The following is a 22,436-nucleotide window of genomic DNA, read 5'->3' as shown; positions in this document are numbered from 1 at the left end:
TTGATTTCAGTAGTATTCCCAATGTTTGAACTACATGCATTGCAAAGTATATATATATATATATATATATATATATATATATATATATATATATATATATATATATATATATATATATATATCTCATCTACTTTTTGTCTTTTGTGGATAATTCATAACTCAATCATCGACCGACAGATCCGTACAAGCGGTTGGTTTCTTGCAGCCATCACACTTTATTGTAGATGGAGCTCTTTATTGTAGGTAGAAATTAGCATTGAACGATCAGCACAAAACGATTTATTAGGCATGATTAATTTTGTGCTAGTTTTAGATATGAATTATAATGACTGCATTGATAATAAACAGCAAATCTATCGTTATCACTTACTTAAATGATTAAAAACACAATCACAATCGAATACGTTAAAATATAGGCCTAACTAAACTTTATATTGACAATATCCATATTGTTATATTATAATAACTAATTACTAAAGCTTAAATTAAACATATTTAGGATGCAATTATGAAAATACAATTATACTGTACCTACTTGTTAGTTTTAGTTCTCTAAGAAAATTTGTTAGTTAGTTATATAAATAAATTATTTAGAAATAAAAAAATGACTTGTTATTTGAGCGAGGTGAAAAAATCAAGTGTATAACATAGAGGTAAAGTGCCTTTTCCTCCCTTGAATGATTACTGCCCGACACGTAGCGTCATTCTCGGGAGGGAAAATAGCACTTTGCTCCCTTTTTATACAAATGGCTATTTTTTATATTTTTTTTAATAAATTTTTATTTTTGTGTACTGTATATAGATATTAACACTCACTTAACATTATTAAGTTTCACATAAACGTAATCGACTTAGATCCAATTTTTTGTTTAGCAATTTATAAAATCTGTTCAAGATTTTTAGTATAATGAAATTCAATCAAAACCAGCCGTTGTAAACATCAATTTAAAGCCGTATTTTTTGTACAAAATAAAGTAACGTTTTTTGTTGTATATTAAAATTTTCTCCATCCAACAATTTTTTTTTTAAATAACTTTCAGAGCACAATTTCCTTGTAATAACGACTTTGAATTCTTACCGCGAGCCTGCGAGATATGGAAGCCTCGGCTTTGAGGTTTTCTCTCCAACACTGTTTCCTTCTTTTGAAGTTTTACCATTCTTGCGGGCTCACTTTAGTTTTTCTCGGGTTGGTTAAAAAATGCATGGAGGGAACGAGCATAACAAAGCCGCAACACCCTCGGGTGTATTTTTGAACTTGCGGTTTTTTTTTGCGGAGTTTGCTTTAGCATATTTTTAAAGCGAGTGAAAGTTAAAGAAACAGCTCTTTATCGCTTCAATTATTTGGATTGAATTTCTGGCTTGTTCACCGCTAAAAGAGATGTTGTTGCAGAAAAGTATAGGGGGGTAATGTCTCCCCTGAGGGTATTGTAAATGAATTTTAAAAAAGAACGTTTTGTGCAAGGAATTTGGTTACAGAGATAAATTACATTTTAGTCAATCTAATTATAAGAGAAAAATAGGCACATATAAACTATGACGCAGATAAAGCAAATAAAGACGAATTTTATAAAAAATTAAAACAACTATTAACAAATGTTAGTATCAAAGTAAAAGAAAATACTGATAAGAGATAAAAAGCGGTTCTTATCTTTAAATTTAAATAAAAAAGTTGTATGTTATGTAATAATGTCCCAAAAGTAAAAGGATCGGTCTTCTTCTTCTTCTTGTGCCACTCTTATCGGAGATTGGAAATCATCAAGGCTATCCTGACCTTGTTTACAGCTGACCTAAAGAGTTTATTACTGGTACAGTCAAACCACTCTCTCAAATTACGCAGCCATGATATTTTTCTACAGCCTGGATTCCGTTTTATTCTATTTTTCCTTGCATTATATTTTGAAGTAATGCGTATTTATGTCCTCTCATCACGTGACCCAAATATTTGAGTTTTCTTCGTTTGATCGTTGACAAAATTTCTGGGTCTTTTCCTATTCTTCGCATTACTTCAAAATTTGTAACTCTTTCAACCCAACTTATCTTCAGCATTCGACGGTAGCACCACATCTCGAAACTTTCAATATTTTTTATATTGTTCTGCTTGAGAGTCCAGGCCTCTACACCGTATAATAGCGTGTTAAATATGTAGCCCCTTAGCATTCTTAATCGGAGAGGGATGCTTATATCTCTGTTGCAAAAGAATTTCCTCATCTTTATAAAAGTGGCTCTGGCAATTTCGATACGTCTTTTTCTTTCATTGTTTTGGTCTCCAGCTTCGTTTATTGAAGTACCCAAGTATTTGTAACTTGATACTTTTTCAATTTGAATGCCGTTTATACTAATATGTGTTGGTTGTGTCATGTTCTTACTGAAGACCATATAATTAGTGTACTAAAGGATCGTAGAGGTGGCTAAAAGCATACTCTGGTAATTATTTTCCTACAAAGGCCATACTAGCCGGTGCATTTAAATTTAGTTACAGTCTTCTTACAAGTCTCTGATGACCGATAGACCCAGAAACACGTATAAGAGAATGGTAAGAAACTCAAATTAAATCCAAACACAATCGTCTATATAAATTTATTTTGTTTATATATATGTTTACATATATATAATAGTGAAATATAAATATTCCTAGTGTCATTGAGTGCCATAGTCTGGGCATAGCGGTCTGGGGCTCTGCTTTCTTTTTTAAGACTGTGGCTGAGTTTTCTTCAACTACAACCTGTTGTTTTATTTCGACCTTTGCTGTCGTTTTATAAGAAATATGTTGTCTTTTTCAAGACAAGATAACATTCTAAAAAGCGTCCGGCGTAATTTTAAGGTGTTTTAACCCTTAAGGCACACAGATGAATTCGCCATGTGCTGGATTCAAAAAGACAGCGGGGAGAACCATCGGATGTTAGCGCACCCATGCTAACATGCCGACATCGAGGCCTTCTGCAGACCTGATGCCTTCAGTGTACAGACAGCTTTTTTTTTTATTTTTTATTTATTTACGCTGTAACCACCAGGGTTATTAGCGACCTAAATATATAATACAGGTAAAGTTAGAAAAAATTACAATAATTGATACAGTCCTGAGTCTTTAAGATAACTTATTGTGTTTTTAATGTTCATGTTTTTTCCTAGGGCTTCCTTTATATTATTTGGTATAGTGTTCTTCTTTCTTGCTGCTTCATATGTTTTGCACTGAGTTAGTATATGCTTCACGGAGAGTGTTACTTGACAATTTTCACACATTGGCGGCACAGTTCGCGTAAAGAGGTGTTTATGTGTAAAGTTACTGTGTCCTAGTCGCAAACGTGTTATTCTCACTTGGTCCTGTCTATTCGCTGTTGGTTGGAGCCACGGTTTCACTAATTGTTTGATTTCCTTGAGTTTATTTTGTGATGCACTCCACTTATTTTGCCACGCACTTAACACTTTATGTTTTATTTCTGACTTAAAGTCATCTGAAGAAACCTCATTAATAAGAATGAAGTCCTGGCTGAAGGATGCTAAGCGTGCTAGTTCATCTGCTTTTTCATTTCCTTGTATACCTGAATGTGATGGAACAAACATGAAGTCAACAGTGATCTTATTATTATTTAGAATCTCTATTTCTGATTTGATATGTGAGGCAATTGGATTATTGGTATATAAACGTTTGATAGTGTGAAGTGAGCTTAGTGAATCGGTTATTATGAGAGACGGGGACTGTTTCGACTCTTTTATGTGGATAAGTGCTTGTAATATTGCAAACAACTCCGCAGTATATGACGAAGTAATGGGCTTGAATTAAAATTTTAAGGATGTATTGGGTGTAAGGATTGCTGCACCAACACCGTCTGAAGATTTGGATGCGTCAGTGTATATATTATAGTGATTTTTATAAGTTTCCATTTCTGTTAAGAAAGATTGTTTGATCAGGTCTGTTATAGTCTCACGTTTTTTATATATACTAAGGTTAGTATTAATCTTGGGAATTGGTATTAACCAAGGTGGATAAATTGGGAAATTTGTTGGGAGAATTTCAGGAAATTTAAGATGTAGGTCATGAAGGTTTCTTTTAACTCTTTCGTAAAATGGTGGATCTAGTCTTGTTGTAGAGAAAGTGTACAGACAGCTTTGATGAGCCAGGCTTCTTCGAAATTAGAAGTCCCAGATTCCAATGGAAATCACGGAGTGGGTCCAGTCACTGCCTCCCTACCGAGAAGTGGTCGTAACTACGTAGGCTCAGACACACTGGTCTACGAAACCCCGTTTGATATGGCAGATGGGATCTGGACGACCTAGAGAAAGACGAACCCGCCGAAGGAGTTAATACACCGACCGAGGATGGACCTGCAAGAGTAGGAGATGCTGCCACCACCACCGACCTCCCGCTGTAAGTAGTGATTTGTGCAGTGTTACAGAATTAAAAACTTAACTTTTATGCATTTGTCTTTGTTTTACATTTTTCTTATGCATTTTCACCATATATCTTTTTCCCAGCCTCAGAGTCTCCAGAGCAGGGGGGATGTCATCGAGTGCCATAGTATGAGGACTAGTGGGCACTCCCCGCATCGTCCCGCCTCGAATTTTCCTATTGGCTATTTATCCTGAAAATCACTATTTGTAGCTGGAACAGCACATATAAATATAGGTGATTTTCAGATCAAAATTAGTCCAGGCCAGTCCTTCACGGGCTCTTCTAGAGCATAACGCTCTGGGGGCTCTGCTTTCTGTTTTTAGACTCTGTGGTTGAGTTTTCTTCAACTAAAACCTGTTGTTTTAGTTCGACCTTTATTGTCATTTTATAAGACAGAGATTTTATAATAACAGAGGGTCTGGCGTAATTTTAAGGCGTTTTAAACCCTTATATTTTCCACTCTGAAAGGATACTAGCATCGCTCTGAATGGCTTGATTAAGCTTGGGTATACAGTTTACTTTAATTGCTATCGACACATTTAACTTCATCTTCCCTCTGTAAAGGTCGTTAAAAGTATACTTTGGTAATTATTTTCCTATACTTGCCATACTAGCCAGTGCGTTTTGATTTAGTTTCAGTCTTCTCAAAAGTCTCTCTGATGATGGGTAGATTCGGAAACAGGTGTAAGAGAATGGTAAGAGACTCAAATTAAATCCAAACTCCAAACACAAATATTTTAGGATGCCGTAAGGTTCGATGGACACATTCTGGAGTAACAATTAATGATAAATACCATATCTATCATTCAGGAGATGACACAACAAGAAACAAAAATGGTTTAGCATAAATAGTAAAAATAGTTATAGGATTTAGGCCCATAAAAGACAGAGTTGTGTTAGTAAAGACTAACTTTAGTATAAACACTAATCATGTCTACGAACTGACATCTGAATTTACGGAAGAAGAAATAGAAAAATCAGACTTTCAAAGACTCTAAAACTGACAAAAAAAAGTTTTGCTACAAGAAGCAGGATGCCTTAATAACATCATATGGCAAAACACATTAACACTGATATGAAGTAAAGAATTTATAAATCCAGTTTAAGACCAATAATGACATATGCCGCAGAAACAAGACACGACACAGAAACAACGCAAAGGCTACTGGAAACGGCAGAGATGAGAGTACTTAAAAGAACTACAGGAAACACGCTGAGGGATCGAGAGAGAAGTAGTGAAGACATTCGAAGAAAATGTAACGTACAGTGTATACATGAATGGTCGCAAAATAGAAAAAAAAACGGAATAACCAGACAATGTCGTAAATAGCAAGAGATAAGTCACCAATCGGCAGAAAAATTATCGGACGACGGCGTAAAACATGGAATAAAAACTTCCATAGAGGTAGCCAATGAACAAGCAGAATTTCTTATAAAGAGGAAGCAGAAGAAAATAATTTTTTACAACAATTTGTTTTATCTATAAATCTTGTATCTTACTATAAATCATAGAACTAATAATTTGCCAAGAACTAAATTAGTAAAATTAGGAAATATTGAAATATAAGTTGTGTGATAATTTGGCCATCCACTGTATAATGAATGTTTGTCTAAAAAATGAAATCTTCTGCACAATCTCTTATCTAGAAATGTATAATTGGAAATCAATTATTGTCTCATAGTACGTTAGGGGTTTTATAAATTCATCAAAGTGATAAAATTTTCTCAAAACACTAAGCAAACAAAACACAGCCATATCCTTTTCTTGTCCTCATTTTCGAGATAAAAGTCATCATTCTGACTATCGTTTCATAATGGACCTCATACGCTTTCAAATGTGATCAAACACAATCGTAAAAAGATGTTATTCTTCGTAGATCTAGTTTTTTTGTTGGTTTATTTATTTTTCTGTGGCTTTCGTACAATGAAGAGAATTATTATAGTATTGCTGCTATTAGAACAAATCGTTTGGGATCGAGATTACAGTGATAAGTGTTGTAAAAAATTACGCTTTCCCTTATATTTCGACAGTAATTTTAGATGTTTTATTTTGAAAACCACGGACAACAGGAAAATTATTTTGTTAATTGGTTTAATTGTAACCCGAAATGACAGACGTGGAAAAATTGTCATGTCGTCATATACGTGAGTTTTCTGAGACGAACAATTCAAACAACGCTTAGTATCCAGTATAATTGCTTTTTATTTTATTTATACAGGGTGAGTCATGAGGAACTTTACATACTTCTACCATATGTAGAGTCCCTCAGGGAGCATATCATGTGGCCACTAAAAAATGTCAACTCCTCTTCTTTATTAATTAACAGGGTGATTTGTGTAATTGACCATTTATTTCATTTTACTGTAGTGTTTATACGGCTCATTTGACTTTTTTAATTTTTGCATGATACAGTACACTACTATCAAGCATTCGACTGGTATTAGCTAAACTAAAAAATTCCAGGACTGGCTTTGGAAAAATTAATTTAGGGATTCGTATTAAATATTACACCCTGTATAATTTTTTTCATAAAATGCAATAAGTGATTTTCAAACTACATAAATAGCCAATGAAAACGACATATGCGACAATGTTGTCGCACTTTTATTAAATTTTTAGTGAACGATCAAATCTTACCAAAAATAGAACAACCATAATGAAATATCAAATTATAAGGTAATTAATTTAAACAAATGTTATAAATTTCAAACATTTTAATTAAAATAAGTTCCTACAACATAATCTAATATGTAAAAAATTAACATCTTTACTGTCACTTTGTATTATCTCTACGATAGAATCAATTGTTTTTCAATTTTAAATTTTTACTCATAGATCGTATTGGGGCATTATTTTCGATAAATAATAAATTAAATTGATTAAAAAGTCAAACCTCTTGTATGTGTTAGTTTTTGTTGATTGTAAATGATTAAAATTTTATGTCAAATAATAATACATTGCATCAACTGTACTAAATAAAAATAAATCTAAAAAAGTTTAAAATGAAGGTTGGCGTTGACCGTTTGACGTTTCTTGATATTTTATACCCATTGTCATTATTGTCATTATCAATTGTTATTTATGTGTACAAGAATACATATTTCTTCTGTCATATCTACGTTAAGTACATTGTGTTAGTTTTGGTAGAGCTTTTGTTACTTTCGTTCAAAATGCCACATCAGTTTTCGACCACAGAATATGCAGACATAATATTTGTTTATGGATTCTGTAATGGGACTGGTAGGGCTGCTAGTAGAGAATATCGCAGGAGATTTCCTAATCGTCGAACTCCCAGTCATCCAACATTTGGGTCACTTTTTAATTATTTGCGAGAAAATGGCACTTTTCCTAGTGGAACAACAGAGCGACGTAGATTCATGTAGATGAAGCGCAGGAAGATGACATTATGGACGCCGTTACTATGAACCCTACAATAAGCAATAGACAAGTAAGTCGAGAACTCAATGTTACTAAATCAAAAGTAAGTAGAGTCTTACAAAAAAATAATCTATACCCATATCACATTCAAATGGTTCAGCGACTACATGCTGGAGATGAGATCGATAGGTTGGAATTTTGTAGATGGATTAACAATAATCGACCAACGCTATACAGGACACTATTTACAGATGAAGCCCAATTTACCAGAGACGGGATAAATAATTCACGAAATTCACATGTGTGGGCAGAAGAAAATCCCCATGCTATTCGAGAACGTCGTTCTCAGTTAAGGTTTTCGGTTAACGTGTGGATTGGTGTCATAAATAACCAATTAGTAGGTCCTCACTTTTTTGATGGCCCTTTAACAGGGCAGGTCTATTTGAACTTTCTACAAAATATTTTGCCGAATTTGCTTGCCAACGCGAACGTTGCTATCCGAGGGATGTATTTTTAGCATGATGGGGCACCCCCACACTTTTTACTGGCCCTGAGACAACATCTCAATAATGTTTATGGCAACAGGTGGATAGGACGTGCAGGTCCTATTTCGTGGCCTTCAAGATCCCCTGATTTCAATCCCGTTAATTACCATATTTGGGGACGATTGAAGCAACTAGTTTACGCAGTGAATATTAATAACCGACAACAATTAATTGATAGAATTATACATTGTTGTAATACTATTAGAAACGATCCCGAGTATCCGTAATTCAATACGTCAATTAACAATTCGGCAACAAAAATGTGTACAGGCTGCAGGTTTCCATTTCGAAAATGTATTTTGAATTATTTTTATTTTGTTACCATTATTGTATCTTTTCCAGTTCTAATTTATGGGTTTATCATAACTATGTACATATTTTTAGTTTTTTTTTTAATTGTTCTTCGTGATTGTTAGTAGTTACTGTTTTTTGTTGTGCAGTGACTCAGTTTATCATTTCAATTAAAATGTTTGAAATTTATAACATTTGTTTAAATTAATCACCTTATAATTTGATACTTCATTATGGTTGTTCTATTTTTGGTAAGATTTGATCGTTCACTAAAAATTTAATAAAAGTGCGACAACATTGTCGAATATGTCGTTTCCATTGGCTATTTATGTAGTTTAAAAATCACTTATTGCATTTTAAAAAAAAATATATACAGGGTGTAATATTTAATACGAATCCTTAAATTAATTTTCCAAAGCCAGTCCTGGAATTTTTTAGTTTAGCTAATACCAGTCGAATGCTTGATAGTAGTGTACTGTATCATGCAAAAATTTAAAAAATCAAATGAGCCGTATAAACACTACAGTAAAATGAAATAAATGGTCAATTACACAAATCGCCCTGTTAATTAATAAAGAAGAGGAGTTTGCATTTTTTAGTGGCCACATGATATGCTCCCTGAGGGACTCTACATATGGTAAAAGTATGTAAAGTTCCTCATGACTCACCCTGTATATATTAAAATACTTAAGTTACTTGTACATAAAGGTACCTACTGTAATTTCTTAGTTATTCATTAAGAAACTCTTCTACTGAATATGATCTCTCAAATATATAGGCTTTTGTCATTTTACGGAACTTGGACAAAGATGTTGCAGATTAAAGTTGTACAGGGAGATGATTGTATGGTTTTTGTTACCTCATCTTTAGGAAATGTCTAAAACATAAAGATTTCATCTTCATAGTCACTATTGCGACCAGCAACTGCACAGCGCATTTTAAAAAAGGTACAAAACCAGATATACCATGGCAAATAAAAACTTTTAGTATAACAAACTAAACAGTAACTAAACACCACAGGTACTTTTTGAGACACTATTTTCACTTTAACTGAAGAAAAAACGCGATAAATTGATACAATGTCAAAAATAAACTCGTTAACTATCATTACAAATAATGGGTACGAGCGTTCTTGACTACGTCACACGCCTGGGTTAGATGTCAAATGTCATGTGCAATATCATAACTTGTGTTCATTGTACCATGGGCTAATGTTATGATCAATGAACATAAGACTCTTGAAAACGCGCCAGGTGCGTTGGTGGCACATGGAGGGAATTCCCGACAATGCGCGAGGTGCTTTAACGGCAAAGAATGTGTTAAGGGTCGAATAAAACTTTTTTGTTTAAAAAATTTATTAATCGCAAAAACATAAAATAATGAACAAATACCAATAAAATATCAGCAGTAATTATTTTTTTCCTTAATTTTCATTTAGTTTACTAACATTTTAATACTATTTCGACTACGACAACTAAATAAAGAAATAAATAGATTAAGTATACAGCTAAATTGAAAGCGAGGTTATAAATTTAAAGTATTTTCTGCTTTATACTATTAGAGAATTTCATCTAAACCTGAATTTCTGATTTAACTTTAATCATATTTCACAACGTCGCAAAGTAAATGCCTTACCGGAAGTTCATTTTGAATTTTAAACAGAGCTCCGCAAGTCTATTATTTAAATCTATATGTCACCTTGAATCGCTTCTATTCGTGTACAGTCAAATGCAATTTAGAATTTTCTGCTGATCACGCCTTCCACTGCTTTATACATAATTCAATGTGACGTTTTAAGTTAATGTACAGTTGACTATCTCACAATTGAATTGTAAAGTTGCTGTTTAAACTTTTTGATCGTTTGAGTATTTTTGAGGACAATGAGGATGTCTGGTGTATTTTAGCACTGTCTGTTTGACTTTTATGAACCTAAATTGAGTCTGCAGAGTATCTGTAGTGTTGTTCTTTTGTTATTTAAGCCGTATTTTATGATACGGTATTAATCTCCGTCTTAAGATATACGATTTATTTTGACACATAGGTTAGTTTTTGGTTTCAATTGCTTGCATCATTTTCTTATAGACTCGTATAAATGTATAACTGTCTATTTTATCTGAAACAAAACAACATAAACGACATGCCATTTTTTGTCTCAATAAGTCAATAATAAATAATGCGTTTGAAGCATTTTGTTTAGCTAGATACGTATAAATCTGTTTTGTTTTCCTCACGAATAGTAACGTTTATCAAATGTATTGCCTGCAGTAGCTAGAGAATCGATCAAAGCTTAGGGTATCTTCTAGTACTCATTACATAAATCTAGTATTAATAGGTTATGAACTTTACTACCAAAACTACTATTTTTAAAAAACATTTTTCACAAAAATTTATGACAGACATATTTCCTTCTCAGCTGTAAATTCATTTCGCAACATTCTATCATGCGGTCTTTATGTATGGAATAAATTCATTTTTAGCGTTATTATGTACTATTTGAAAAAAACCTGAAACAGGTCGATTTTTATTCTTAAATTGACAATTTACAATATGAAAATATTATCCCCTCCAGCACCCACTTTGAATTATAAGCACCCTCTCGAAAATTTTAAATAACAAAGGGGGTCGTGTGGCACCTTGTTAGAAAGAAACTTTAGTCCTCTGTTCAGAAATATAAAGTTTTTTGAGTTTGTGCAATCATAACTGAGAAAATTGATTTATACAATTAAATTGTTCAACTTGACCACCATTATTCACTTCTTGACAATAACTGACGCTATTTTGAAATTCTCGGATCTCGAATTTTGTATGACCTCGGAGGTTATTTTTACTTTTAAATCAGCAATATTGCCTGGTCTAGTAAAATATACTTTAGAAATAATCAGGTATTTTCGTATCTGTTCTGCTAAACATTAGGGAAAAAACTTTGAAGATAATAAAATATTAGTCAAAAAGCCAAATAAACAATTGGTATGAATCTAGTAGGCTGCTGTCATTTAGGTATTTAAAGTTACTAAAAGACGTCAGTATAATATTTGTGCACGTATTAAATTTAATTATGGCTCATTTGTCCGAGACTCAAAGAATAGACATTTTAATTATGATTGGTTTTGGTAATAAAACAAGAACTCAGAAGAAGGTTTGTGAAATGTTTAATAATAAATACCCTGGTCAACAAGTTTCGCAGTCTACACTTAGAAAAATTGAAAAGAAATTTCATTATACTGGACATGTAAAAAATATTGAAAAACCAGGTAGAAATGTTAAATTTACTGATAAAAAAAAGTTAGATTATACTTCTAGAGATTGAGGAAAATCCGCATAAGACAACTCGAAAACTGGCCGCCGTCAATGATGTAAGTAAATCATCTATTTTAAGAGTTTTGCATAAAGAAAAATACCACCCTTACAAAGTTCAGTTGGTTCAGTAGTTAAATGAAGATGATCCCGATAGAACGCAAGAATTCTGTGAAATGAAGATGAGCAGAATGAACGCAGATTTGCAGTTTAAAAACAAAATAGTTTTTTTTCTGATGAAGCGACGTTTCATTTAAATGGAACGGTTAATAAACTCAGAGAAAATCCTCACTGGGTGTGTGAGACTCACGCAATATCCTAAAAAAAATTAACATTTTAGCTGGTATCATTAACAATAAAATTATTGATCCTTATTTTTTTGAGGGCACAGTTGATGCTGAGGTTTATCTAGATTTTTTGATTAACTTTTTAGTGCCTACATTAGGTACGAAGATTTTTTACTGATGTAAATCATCCAAAAGAGATAGATTGATCTATTTAATACCAACAAGACAGAGCACATTTTGCACGTATAGTTAAAAATTATTTAAACGAGGTTTAAAAATAACAAAAGAAGCTATTAAACGCACACAAAATCCTAGAATGCACTTGAATGATGCGCAAACATTAAGAGCAATTGCTACTTATACAAAACGTTGTATTTTAAGAACGATTTCCAAAATGGAAAGTGAGACGTCAAAAATAAACTTATTTTAAACTTACATTGTGGCTTATTTCCAACGAAAGTAGTAGTTGCATTAAGATGACACAAGAAAATAGCTTCTGAACAATACTACGAAACCGGTATGAGCCTAGCGTTATTCAAAATTTTAGGAGATGGGAGATTCTTCACCAAAAATGGCTTGTTCTTCTTCTTCTAATGACGCTACAACCCTTTGTGAGTCTTGGCCTGCTTAACAATGTTCTTCCATTCTGCCCTGTCGGATACTTTCCTTCGCCACTGCCTGATGTTCATGGTTTTAAGATCCCTCTCTACGTCGTCTATCCATCTTTTACGGGGCCTTCCTCTTGTTCTGTTTCCTTGGGGCTTCCATCTCTGGACTACTTTTACAGCTCGATTATCTGGCATTCTTTCTAGGTGACCAAGCCAGTTTAGTCTTTGTGATTTTACAATATCTGCGCTCTGCATTAGTTCAACCAGCTCATGGTTCCTTTTAATTATCCACGAACTATCGCTGCATTGGGTTGTTTCAAATATCTTCCTTAGTATTTTGCGCTCAAATATTCTCAGTTAATTTTCATCAGTGGTTGAGAGGGTCCACGTTTCACATCCATATGTGACCATTGGTCTAATTACTGTTTTGTAGATTCTCAGCTTAGACTCACGATTCAGTAACTTACTTTTCATTAAGTCTTTGTATGCATAAAAGCACTTATTACCGCTAAGAATCCGTGCTTGTATTTCTTGACTGATGTTGTTGTTGTCATTTATTATTGAGCCTAGGTACGGAAAAGTGGAGGCATATTTGTAGGTATGTAGGTCTACCTTCAGATTCTCATGTTCATTCGATTTTGTGCACTCCATATATTTTGTTTTGCTTTCATTTATATATAGACCAAACGTAGCAGCTTCTCGTTTCAGTTCTGTAACTTTTTCGCTTAATACCCTTTTGTTGCGGCTTATTATGGCAACATCATCCGCATATGCGCATATTTGCATAGATCTTGTATTAATACAGCCGTTTATATCCAGTTTTCTAACAACAGCTTCTAAAGTTAGATTAAAAAGTGTTGTTGATAAGGCATCCCCTTGTATAACTCTATTTTCAATATCAAAGGCCTGCGTCATATCTCCATCTATTCTTACCATAGCTTTGGAACCCTCCAGAGTCATTCGTATAAGTTTAACCAACTTATTGGGTATCCCTAACATAGATAGTTGCTTTAACATCTTTTGTCGATCTACTCCATCAAACGCCTGTTTGAAATCGATATACAAGTTGTAAATAGGTATGTTATGTTCAACACATTTTTCATGTATACCTCTTAACATATGTATTTGGTCTATAGTTGACCTCTTTGGTCTGAAGCCACATTGGTATTCACCAATAATCTCCTCCGAAAACGATTCCAGGCGGCTATATATAATTCCTGATAATATCTTGTAGATGACATTTAAAACTGTTATGCCCCTATAATTTTTGCAAAGTCGTTTGTCTCGCCCTGTGTACATAGGAAGTATGATTCCCACTTTCCAAAAAATGGCACATTATGAAAATTCCATAAAATTTTTACGAAGATTTATAGATAATAAATTATAGTACTGTGCGAATTAATTACATCATTTAGTAGGAAAAATGTCCGTCTTGGCTGTAATTATTACTGTTTTTACCTGTTTTGGCATAAATTCTACAAGCTTCTGATAAGAATTCAAGTTTGAAACCAAACCTGAATAATCACTTCTATTATTTTTATTTTTGTAGTACAATCGATTTTGCGCAGTCTAGTTTTGCAAATGGCAGATACATTGTTAATAAGGTTGACGTCTGTTAAATTATCGGGCCTATCTAAAACATTAATCTTCTTATTTTTTAAAAATTTCATCATTTGCTTTGTTTTGTGACAGGGACAAGAGCCCTGTTAAAATTTCCTCCTTCTTGGAGCTGACATTTTTGGTGTTCTGTGTCGAAACGCCATTTAAACATGGATTTCTATTTTGGATGTTCATTATACCTTCGATTGGTACCAAAGATCCAACCCTCATGTATGAAAAAAATTCCCAAAACATTTTTTGAACTGTATGTTATATGGTTTGATCAATATGAGATGGTGTAAGGTTTTCATTGGCAGACTTCCTGACGAATTTTGACCGCTGTCCCTAAACTATTCAGTGAGTTTCATCTGTAAATAGGATTTTTAGTCCAATTAGAGTCTTTTTGGTCCACAATACCCTTCATTTGTTTAGTTAGAAGCTATTTTTTCTGTGGACGCCCTTCTACCATTTTCCAAAAGTATTTTCCGAACAGTTGAGTCATAAATCACTAGATCTGATGCTGCTAGATTTTGTTGGAGCTCTTGGCTTCTTTTCAAACAAATCTTTCATCTGCTGTTGTTGTTTTTTTCTTCCTTTCGCATTTTCCTAACGTTTTCACATCCATTGATTTCGTTTCTCGTTTACACTTCAAAATCTTGCTTACTACCCCCTGACACACTTCACATGTTCTTGCGATTTTTCATTGTGAAATACTGTGACTTGGGTGTTCACTTAACGTGATAATTTTTTCACGTTACGTGAGAGTAACATCCATAATAGAATTAAACGAAAAAAAATCACCAATTACCGAAAACAACACAAAATAGTATGAAACAACACAAACTTCGGGAATAATGTCCTAAAATATCTTCAAATAAAAGGCAAAGAAAAGTAAGGTAAGGTTTTCAATGCTTGATCAGTTGTAAATGGGTGGACAGTATTGCAAAGGGAATAGGTAGAAAGAGAAAGTCATGGCTGCGAAATATTCGAGACTGGACAAACATGACTGTAGACGAATTATTCCACGTTGCAAAAGACAGAGAAGCTTTTAAAAATGTGGTCGCCAACCTCCGTTAATGGGGACGGCATAGGAAGAAGAAGGACAGTATTGCCAACTGTGAATATTAAAAAATGTCACCATGATTTCATTATTTTGCACTATACTGTAATACCAAAGGGCTTAAAGTTACGTTCAGCATATTCAAGCAGAAGGTTTGAAAAAATTCTACACAGAACCAGTTTATCCATGTTCCAAGAAAGGTTATAGTTTCATAGACCCAGACCAAGACATTGTAAGTATTAAAGATTTGCTTTTCAATCTGATATTAAATTCTGATTTTCATCAAATTATTTTTTGTTTACATATAGTATATGAAAATTCATATGAGAAGGTTTTTGTATTTTGAGAACGATTACTGTGATTGGAACGTCAAAAATAAACTTATTTTAAACTTAAATTCTGGCTTATTCTCAATAAAAATAGTAATTGCATTAATATGTCACAAGAAAATAACTTCAGAACTAAAAAAAGTTTTGTTGAAAAACACGCTATATTGGTTGATTAATATCCTGCGATGACTATTTAGACAGATTTTTAATATTTTGAAAGGCAAACAGTGTACTTCACTCTTTGACTGACCGAACAAAAGTGCTAATAATTGAAATAGCAGTGTAGCACAAAAGCTTTCGGCTCGAAATCCCATAAACGTAATAAAGCATATCGACGAAACTTTCAACAACCCATATTAGAGAGAGAGAGAGAGCATGGAGCCGGAATTTTTGCCACATAGATTTACCTTTTATATGTTGATATAAATGCAACGAAAAGCCACAATGACGGCGATAAATTTCAATTAAAACCTTCCAACTGTCTGAATTCCTCGGCCAGAAACGTAATCCCGTATTTACTCAACCACTCTCGGTTCCAGGCCAGGGGTTTTTAATGTTTTATTACAAGTGGCTATTCAAAACCTATATTTCCCGACTTTCTAATAACGTATTAGCTTTTTTGCATTGAAGTCACCAAATTGCTGCAGTTATTAATATGGACGGATTTTTTACTCATACTTTTAATTTTAAAAACGCTGACTGTTGAGTATCAAACGATCATTTGATCATGTAAAATTTAATTTAATTTTTAAAACGAAGCTTGTATACTGGCGTTGAATTATTTTTTCGCTATAGTAAAATGCTGAGGGGAGCGTCATGGAACTAGCGTCAGAAGAAAGCGTCACAAGTAGCGTCACGACATATCGGTCTCCGCATCGATTCATTACTCTTCCTCAATTCGTTTCTAGTCATCATATATTTATTGTAAGCAGGTTTAAATTAAAAAATTGTATGAAAAGTAACTAACAAAATACAGACATTAAATGAGAAGTAGAAAATTAAAAAAATATTTGTCAATAACAGGTTTAATTCGTCAATTGCGATTGTTAAATATAAAGATCTGCAGAAAATGTGTAATGATTTATCAATTCCAAAAAACTATCATAACTTTTATAAATATATAAATATTTTATAGTTCTTTTTGTTTCACTTTTACCATAATTAAGGATGATATAATTTCACGGATTTCCATTTTATTACAAAATCAACAATGTCAATATCAGGAATGTAAATTTTTTCGAAAATTGATGGATATTTTCGTAAATCCATGATAATATTTCTAAAATAACATAACATGTTATCTATCTATTATCTAAAATAACATCTGTTAATAAAAGTACAAAAAAAAATGTCGCATTAAATAAAGAATTTTGGCAACAAATTGAAAGTTTAAAAGTGGGATATCTACTAACGCTCATTTTGCACATTCGTGGGTGTGGCATTACACCTACAATATATTTGAGCAAAAAAGCAATAGCTATATATCAAAACCCAACAAATGATTCGGCTTATTTGAAAAAAATTTAAAGTAATACTAGAAATTAAGCTGATAATATACAAAAATATGCTGAAACCCATCTGTACTTAGTACTATTATAATACTAGTATAACGAGTAAATTGTAAACAGTTAAATAAAAAAACGTTTAAAGGGAATTGAAGGGCTGAGTGGATGAAGGAGGTATGTAACAAAAAGTAAGTTTTGAGATATTTGACCCCAAAGTTTTCATTGTAGAACTTTTTTGTAGTAATTGGTTTTCAAATGCTTAAATAATCATACTATTCTCATGAGTGGTGAAATTAATATGGAAGTTGAGAAAATGTTTAAATATCTGCTAACCAGACAAAAAAAAAGATGTTGTGTACATACCTCGTTCTTCCACAAATATTTTGTATATTTCATCTTTGTCTAAAGGATAAAACAGGTTGTATGCATACAATTGAAAATACTGTTGTGTAGATATTCAAAATAATATTTATTTTTAATACGTATACATATTTTAATAACACCAAGGATATCGAAAATTGTCACCCCTTAAGTTTATTCATTATTTTCACGGAAAATAAGCTCATAGAACCACCTGTGTTGTTCTGGAACGAAGGGAAGTTGTTGTGTTAAGTTATCAATTTTCTCTTTTGATAGTGCACCGGTTTTCCTGAAAAGTCTTGGAATGTCAAAATCTTCGGAAAGTGTGGAGGGCTTTTTCAAATTTTTAAAAATATTGACTTTTTTAAAAGGAGTACCATAATCGAAACTCTCCTTGAAGAGGTAGGACCCATAGGTATCTACACGGATCCATTTAATGCCATCACGGAAATATACTTTTTCATTTAGAACATCTTTTTTTCTATTCATCAGTTGCATTTTATTTAGAAGGTTCTCGGTGTCTTTGAAATGATGTTGCATATCAATAACCATATTATTCTTTTTATTGGCAGATGCAATAATTTCACGGTATTGTTGTGGAGTACAAATAGTTTGATGTTTCCTTAATCTTTTTTCAATTCGGCCAAAATCCCGGTCTGAATCCAAGTAGGAATGACCTACTTCAGGAAACTTATGGTCGATTATTTGGAATATTCCTTTTTGTATAAGGTACTCATAAACACACACAATTAGGAAATTTTTGTTCTGCCCTGCACACGAATCTGTCCAAATAATTAAATGATTTTTTTGTTTAAGTGCCAGCTCAACTTCAATGGTTCTTAAAAGACAACTAGCGATCTCATTACTACCCCTGCATGCTTGGTCTTCAGTGAATGTACAAAAAATGGTTTTATCAACTTCTTTAGTTATAATATGTATGCCTAAATTATAGAACCACATTTGGCGGAGGTAAAATGCTTTAGAAGTACTGAGTCTAGGCAACGGCATCGTTTGTTGGAGGTCGAATGTCATATATGCAACACCATCTGAATTTTTGGCTAGTTCCCTGTCGATATTGTGAGCCTCAAACGCTGCTTTATAATTTTCAATATGTTCCTCATTTGCAGCACCAGAATCGCAAGTGCTGCAAGTGTCACTTTTCGGGTGTCCAAACGATAAGTTGAATTCATTGTTAAAAATATTGCGGTACGTGCATTCTTTAACTTTAAATCGATTTTGGACTTTGTCTGCATTACATGTATCAATATAAAGTTTATGCATAATAGGAAGCGATAAAAGCGGAGACAGATATTTCTTATGGATATTGCAGTTTCTTGAATAATGAGATAATTCTGAAGGGAAACTTGAAATATGCTGGATTATATAAGCTACAACATCATCTTGAATTTTATTGGGTCTATTTGAATGTTTTCCTCTTTTGTCTGGTAGAGGAGCAGCTAAACCCATCTTAATTTGCTTTTGGATTAAGTCAACCTTCTTCATGCTAATGTTGTATAACGAAACAAAAGCTCGTTTACATGTAATAGTTTGTTTTGCCCCTTATGTTACATTATATTGGAATGAGGCGGTCTTGTGTTTTAAAGCTCCATTTCTTTGTCGGTGTGTGGGGATTATTTTGATACTATTATACAGAAAAGAGTTTTTAGCATTTATATCCAGTTTGTACCACGATGACAAAATTTTTTCCCTGTCTTCAATTGTAAATACCTGTGAACACTGTCGGCGACACTTTTCGGGACCTAAATTAGTACCTTTGACAATATTCTTAGCAGGTTTCAACTCACCTTTATAATTTTTGTAGGCCTCTTCTCTTTGCCTGCAGAGTGTAGCATTTCGTTTCTTCCATTCATCAACATTTCGTTGCCTTTTTCTACTTACTTTTATTTTTGGTTGGAAATGTTTCTTTTTGCGATGGACTGTAGGCAATATATGCTCTTTTTCATTTTGTCCAACAATATTTTCATTAGATTTTGCCTGACTTACTAGTATGTTATTATCCTCCATTAGTATATCATTCTCTTCTTCCATCGGTTCATTATTACTCTGTGCATCTACCATCTCATTATCAATCTCGTTGTCTGATGATGAGTTGATGTAATCTTCCGGATCTGGCACGTATTCATCACTAGAGTTGTCCCCGAATAAGGTATCGCAACTTGAATCGTAGTTATTGTCTTCTCCATCATCTGAAAAACAAAAGATATAGTCAATTTACTGAAGTAGTTATAAGGCCCTTAATCTACCCTTAGCACATTATAAGTCGTGTCTTGCTATGACAAATTGCATAATAATCATAACAAAACAGTTGACCAAGTCATGACATAAAACTTTTGCCAAATTTGTTAATTTCCATATTCATAATAATAACAGTTGGAAATATTTTGTTAGATTTTTTAATTTTAATTAGTGTCAGTTTTTACATAAGGAAAACTGTAGTATTACTTGTAATTTTGAATATCTGTTTGATTAAAAAAACAAAAGATATTAAACTATACATTTGAAGTCAGAGCAGAACTGTTTACCTCCAAGTTAACACTTGGACACATTGTGAAAGTATATGGCACTTTCCCTATAACAATAAAAAATAGGTACCATTCAATATAACAAAATATTCCTACGTGAATTTCATATTTTATAAAAAAGATACTTACATTCTTCTTGGCGAACTTCATTCTTGCCTGTAGAATAGTCACTACTTGTTGATGAAATTGGCATTTGTAGGTTAGAATTCTCATTTTTCATGGTTTGTATTATATTTTTGTCAATACTCTCGCTGGCAGTTAAAATATTATCATTTAAAGCTAACTGTAACATTATCTTTCCCCTTGAAGTCATTTCAATTATCAATGTGAGCAATATTACTTAACACAACTTAAATTCGCAAAACACGTGTTAATCACAACAATCGTTTTTGTTAAATGGTGAACAGCTCATTCACAGCTAGCTGTTACGTGCATGAAGGCGGTATGTTACAGAACTTGAGCAGGACACTAGTGGAAGAAGGAGGTATGTGCTATTTATGTTTCATACCTCCTTCATCCACTACAAATATAAGTAGTTGTTGATACATACCTCCTTCTGGACATTAGTATTTCTCTTAATATGGCTCTTAGAGTGCTACTGTTAGTTCCACAAAACATATTAACACATACCTCCTTCATCTACGAGAATAACTAGATTTTTGTAAAAATGTTACATACCTCCTTCATCCACTCAGCCCTTCAATTGTATGTTCAATAGTAGATGCAACGAGCCTAAGTTTCTCTAGGTACGAGTGACGCATTTGTAAAAAATATTTGCACATAAATATTTTCTTATCTACTACTAAAATACTTTAACTAATAAAAGCCAAATTTCGCCCTACTACGGTGAAATGGCAAACACACTATTTTCTAGAAAGGTTAGGATATGTTACTTAAAATCACATTTACTCCCAAATAATAATATGTTTGATATAATTATTAAAGAAAATATGACAAATTATCAGTACATTTTTACTGATGGGTCAAAAGATGCAAATGGAATGGGCTGTGCAATATTCCACGAAAATCAAAATTCCCATCACCAGTATAGCTTACCCAGTGAATGCTCCATATACACAGAAGAAATAATGGCAATTATGCTCTTCAGTATGTATGTAGTACTGAATCCGACTAGCAACTATGTTGTATTTGCTGACAGTAAAAGCGTGGTCGATAGATTTAACAACATTCAAATAGTAAAACACATAAACCACATTGAACTGAAAACTCTTAAATTTTTTTATAAAACTATACAATAAGGATTAAATGTAATAATTACATAGATCAAGGGCCATTCGGGAATAAATGGCAATGAGATCGTTGATAATCAGCATATATGCTGATTTTCAGCATATATGCTGACATCAGCATATATCAGCATATATGTTTGTAGAAAGAGTAAACAAAAATTTAATTCCAGCGACAGATATTGACACCGTTAGTAGACAAAAACTTAAAAATAATTGGCATTTACATTACACAGAATGTAAGACTGGCTTAAACTTTTATCATTGCAACACTAGGATACGCTCAAGAAGATGGTTCTAGACAGAATCCAATCGACATTTTATAAAGACCATTAATCGGTTGAGAGTAAATCATGCTCTTACGCCATCTTACATGCGTGGAATCAGCTTATCAAATATTCTCAACTGTACTTGTGGCAAAATAGGCAATCTAACACATATTATATTATTAGAATGTGATTTATAAATCAATAATATAAACGAACTTTATAAGGAATTAATAAATTCTAAGTGTTGTTTTCCAATAAATCTTAATCTTTTAATATTTTCAAATAATATGGAAATTCTTCATTGCATTTACAAACATGTTAAAATATATAAGTAAATACAAGTTGTAAATAGTATTATATAGGCATAATCTGTTAATATGGTTTGAAAAAAAAACAAAAAAAAGTATACCACAAATTAATAAAAAAAACATAAAAGAATTAAGAAAATAGAAATAGAACAAAAAAAAGTAAATACAAAAAAAAACAAAAAAAAGCAAAAATCAAAAAAAAAGGAACAAAATAAAAATATATCAAAACAAAATTTACGTATCCATAAAAATATTAGGTATATGTAATACTACCATTGATAACTGATAACAAGAAAATTTTGACTATAAATCTGCAATCAATAATAATTAAAATTCAGTCGATTTTAACAATAAACATAAACAAGTTTGGCTCTGCGGAAGCCATTTTTCAGAAAAAAAAAATACTTTAACCAATAATAAAT

The 22,436-nt window shown here is 32.6% G+C and overlaps 2 protein-coding genes across 2 annotated transcripts in view; one reads left to right on the top strand and one right to left on the bottom strand.

Moving 5' to 3' along the window:
* The window catches only part of LOC140433150 (uncharacterized), a 1,089,409-nt gene that overhangs the window by 545,789 nt on the left and 521,184 nt on the right, over nt 1-22,436 (top strand). The window lies entirely within an intron of this gene.
* LOC140433053 (uncharacterized) lies at nt 19,208-20,575 on the bottom strand. Its single transcript, XM_072521119.1, has 2 exons — nt 20,320-20,575; nt 19,208-19,854 (listed from the first exon to the last, which is right to left on the bottom strand). The coding sequence occupies exons 1-2, from the start codon at nt 20,501-20,503 to the stop codon at nt 19,208-19,210; spliced, it is 831 nt and encodes a 276-aa protein (XP_072377220.1). The 5' UTR covers nt 20,504-20,575.

This window comes from Diabrotica undecimpunctata, chromosome 2 (assembly GCF_040954645.1).
Source record: "Diabrotica undecimpunctata isolate CICGRU chromosome 2, icDiaUnde3, whole genome shotgun sequence".
NCBI classification, from domain to species: Eukaryota; Metazoa; Arthropoda; class Insecta; order Coleoptera; family Chrysomelidae; genus Diabrotica; species Diabrotica undecimpunctata.
The sequence above is the reverse complement of the archived record's forward strand: the minus strand, read 5'-3'. Positions and strand labels throughout refer to the sequence as shown.

Coding starts and splice junctions, on each gene's coding strand:
- LOC140433053 (XM_072521119.1), bottom strand. CDS start 20,503: ATGACTTCAAGGGGAAAGATAATGTTACAGTTAGCTTTAAATGATAAT. Junction 19,855..20,319: donor TGAAGTTCGCCAAGAAGAAT/GTAAGTATCTTT, acceptor TTTGTTTTTCAG/ATGATGGAGAAGACAATAAC.